Source organism: Glycine max, chromosome 10, assembly GCF_000004515.6.
Source record: "Glycine max cultivar Williams 82 chromosome 10, Glycine_max_v4.0, whole genome shotgun sequence".
Classification (NCBI taxonomy): Eukaryota; Viridiplantae; Streptophyta; class Magnoliopsida; order Fabales; family Fabaceae; genus Glycine; species Glycine max.
Genome location: NC_038246.2, coordinates 9,115,415 through 9,119,535, shown reverse-complemented (window position 1 = coordinate 9,119,535; position 4,121 = coordinate 9,115,415). Strand labels below are relative to the sequence as shown.

At 27.7% G+C, this 4,121-nt stretch overlaps 1 protein-coding gene across 1 annotated transcript; it reads left to right on the top strand.

The window, feature by feature from the left end:
- The first annotated feature begins 2,813 nt into the window (after positions 1-2,813).
- LOC102663022 (uncharacterized) lies at positions 2,814-3,413 on the top strand. Its single transcript, XM_006589804.1, has one exon. It carries the CDS (start codon positions 2,814-2,816, stop codon positions 3,411-3,413), a length of 600 nt encoding a protein of 199 aa, XP_006589867.1.
- Positions 3,414-4,121: the final 708 nt, after the last annotated feature.

The window sequence follows — 4,121 nt, the reverse complement described above, 5'->3', positions numbered from 1 at the left end:
CATGGGTAGACACTTAATTCCCATTTCCACACCTGCCGAATACCTAATGTATCAATAAAAATATATTAATTAAAAAATCATTACAAGCAAATCTAAAATTCACTCTTATATAATCCAAATATAACATTAAAAATATTCACACATAATATTAAAAAAAAACATAACATTGATTTGTTTAAACTTAAATAATAAGTAAAACAATACAAAGATAATCAAATGTAGTGATTTTTAAAGTTAATATTTTAATCATTTAACAAAAAATACAATTAAACTTAATTAAACATCATGTGATGACAATACTCTCTAAGACATATCAACAAAGTCATCAATTTATACATAAAAGTAAATAATAGTTTAATATTTTAAACAGAGTGACACAAATATAATATAATGTATGTTAAATCTAAACCATATGTCCTTCTATAGAAAAACAAATCAGAATTTACAAGTCAATCAAAAATAAAAATATTATTTGAAAGCATATAAATAATATTGACATCAACATAAAAGTATTAACGTAAATTTACAAATCAAAATAATAATTGTATTTCACCATGTCAACATAAAAGTGTTTGCATAAAAAAATTAATATAACACATCCTTAGTCCAATAACCTCAATTACAACATCCATATTTGAATTGGAAAGAAAAACTGTAACTTTAAAATATCAATTGAATTAAAAAAATATATTTTTTTTTTTTCATAAAGGTATATGTAATTTACTTAAGTAACATTTTATTTTTATATATATATATATATATATATATATATATATATATATATAGATATATATATATAGATATATGTGTGTGTGTGTGTGTGGGGGGGGGGGGGGATGTGAGGGTAGGGAAGATATGTATTCGCATTTGTCGACAAATCTGCACTTAAAAGTATTTTTATTTCAGTTCTTACAACATTATTTGTTATCTTTAGTCCTTTCAAATTAGATTTGTTTTTATTTTTTGTCATTATAACATTTTTTTCCTTTTTAAAGCATTGTTTAAAGTATTTTAAGGACTAAAAGTAAAAAAAAAAATATTTAAACCTAGATTAATTAATTTATTAAGCTTTTGTAACTTTAATAAATATCATACGTTAAAAAAATGCACAACGAATAAATGAAAATTCTATTCGAAGTATTAAATGTTTATTATAAATAACTTACCAAGTTTTAAATTTATTCAAGGTATTCGAAGCATTAAATGTTATAAATAAATTATTAGTTTTAAATTTATTCAAAGCATTAAATGTTTATAAGAAATAAATTATCAGTTCTAAAATTTTATTCAAAGTAATGAAAACATTAAAATTTTTCAAGTATTAAATGTTTAAAATAAAAAATACAAATACATGATCATAAGAAAACGTTAAAATCTTTGTTTTTTTATAAAAAAAAAATGTAAACGTTACAATATATGAAACTAATTACTATATTATACAACAAATTTATGTTTAGTGGTAAATTTTTACTCTTTATAAGTCAATCAAAAATAAAAATGTTATTTGAAAACATATGAATAAATTGACATCAACATAAAAGTGCTAAGATAAAATTTATAAATCAAAATAATAGTTATATTTCACCTTGCCAACATAGAAGTGTTTGCATAAAAAAAAAATTATATAACACATTCTTAATCCAATAACCTCAATTACAACATCCATATATGAATTAGAAAGTAAAACATATGACTTTAAAATATCAATTAAATTTGAAAAATATAATTATTTTTTTATATGTAATTTACTTTAGTAACATTTTAACTGATTAGTATATGAGTTTTTTTGGTAGTTTTTAATGTTTTTTGATATTCTACTTGAATTAATATTTTTTAAAATAGTAGCTTCTAGTTTTTTTTATATTTATTCCATTTTTATCCTTAAATATTTATTAGGTTCCCTTTTTAATCTTCTCTTTTAATGTAAACTCTTATTTTTTTATCCTTTATGTAATTTTACATTTCTTAGTTATTTTCACAAATAATTTTATCAAAATTTATGATTCAATAAGATAATTTTTTAGCTTTCAACTGACTTTTTAGCTACCAACTAATTAACTTTTTAGCTTCCATCTAGATTTTCAGTTAATTTTGTCAAACATATCCTTAATTACGAGTAAATAGTGAAATCTGTTCACAAAAAGTATGTTGTTAGTTGTTGAAAAACAAAAAATACAGATTTAGTCTTAGAATATATAAGATGTGCGACAAATTAATTATGTTGTTAAATTTATGAGTTTATTTTGTCATTAAATTATAATGTTTGAAGATCAATTTGACAATAAATTATAATTTTTGAGGACCAATTTCACATTAATTTTAAGGTTTATAGACTAATTTATCTTTAAATTATTTGAAAGACTAATTTGTCAATCTCACTTTTTACGTATTCAATAATAAAATTTGAATTTTTCATAATTTATTGACACTTCATACTTCTTATTTCAAGAAAGAATTTGACTACTTATTATTTAAATACATTTTAAAAGAATATAGTAATATTAACTTTGTTTATATGTTTACATTTAAAAGGGGTGTAGAAGACAGTAAAACACGCAAGCTCATAAAACGTGTGAATACATTGGTGAACTCAAAACTTGTGCTGGCCCTAGCAACAATAGTCTCTTTCACGTTTCATGTTTATATACTAACGTTTACACAAACTCTGTCGCCACCCTCTTTTCCGCTTAAAGAAGCAAATTCCACTCTCCCAAGTTTCCATTTCCCAGTTAAAGCCTTCACAAATCCCCTTCAAATAGGTAAACATTGCATGTTCTCATGACAAAACTATCTCCATCACCGTCACTGTTACAATGCCTAGGGAAAACCGTGACCCCGACTACTCCCTCCGTCTCATCGCTGCCACATCCAGCATCCTCCTCTTCCTTTTGACACTTATGGTTATATGGATGGTGTTTTCTCCACACACCCCTGCCGTTAAAGTAACCTACCTCACTGTCAACAAATTCAACATCACACCCCGGGAGGAATTAACGGCCGTGTTTAACGTCGAAGGTATTCTCAGAAACCCTAACATCGCACTATCCCTCACGTACGAGAGGCTAACCCTAGCGCTCTGGTTCGGCAACTTTACCATTTCCTCGGTGGTTGTTGAACCGCCACCGTTCTCGATCCGAGGTCATACCCATGCCCCGATCCGAGCCCGGTTCGAGGTGGTGGGCATGCAGATACCTAACTGGGTGGCTAGTGAAATCGCGGTGCAGCAACGTTTTCATGGTGGGATGGATTTTGGAGCCATGTTGGATGCTAGGTTTAGGTACAAGTTTGGTATGGAGAGCTCCAAGGTTTTCAGTATCACGCTTCAGTGTTACCCGCTGCGCGTTGAACTCCCTCTCAACGACACCATGAACAACGGAAGGTTGGTTGAACCTTCCGATTGTTACGTAGTTTAATATGTGACCAATTTCATGTAATCTGCACTGGAGTGTGCTATGCAAAATTATTATGGTATACTTGGGAAATTGATAATGTACATTAATTAATTAGTCTGCTGTGTAGTTGATATGAGATGTATGTTATCATTTCAAAACTCCAATACCTAAATTTGGGAATTATGATTGATTGTTGTTTACCAAACAAGGTTAAAACATAAGATGTTGGGGTGATGTGAAATCCTGGTGTTTTGTTCATATGGGTGGTGAAGTTTACTCTTACCACACTGAGTTGAGATCGAGTAAGATGTGTGGTATGAATGAGTGTTAATATTTCAATCAGACTTCATGACAGACAGAAGGTTATGTGGTTATGTTTTACCTCTTAGTATTTGAAATATACCCACACATGAACCATAATGTAATCAAAATAGCAAAAATAAAATTGTGGAAAAAATGTCCATCAAAAAAGGTTTACTACTAAGCTTCAAGATCTAAGGTTTACATTAATTAATAATATTTATATTATGAAGAGCTGCACCAAACATTCTCTAGAACTGCATTTGAAAGATGTGAAAGACCTTTCTTACCAAGCTACTCTCCTTTGCTAAACAAAATGGAATCTAATTTCAATGTTTTTTTTGCCAAATGTTGTTCTTAATTCTCTCAATCTGTCTAAAATTTGGATGAAAGAATTTGTTGAAGATCAAAGAATAACAATGTAGAAAG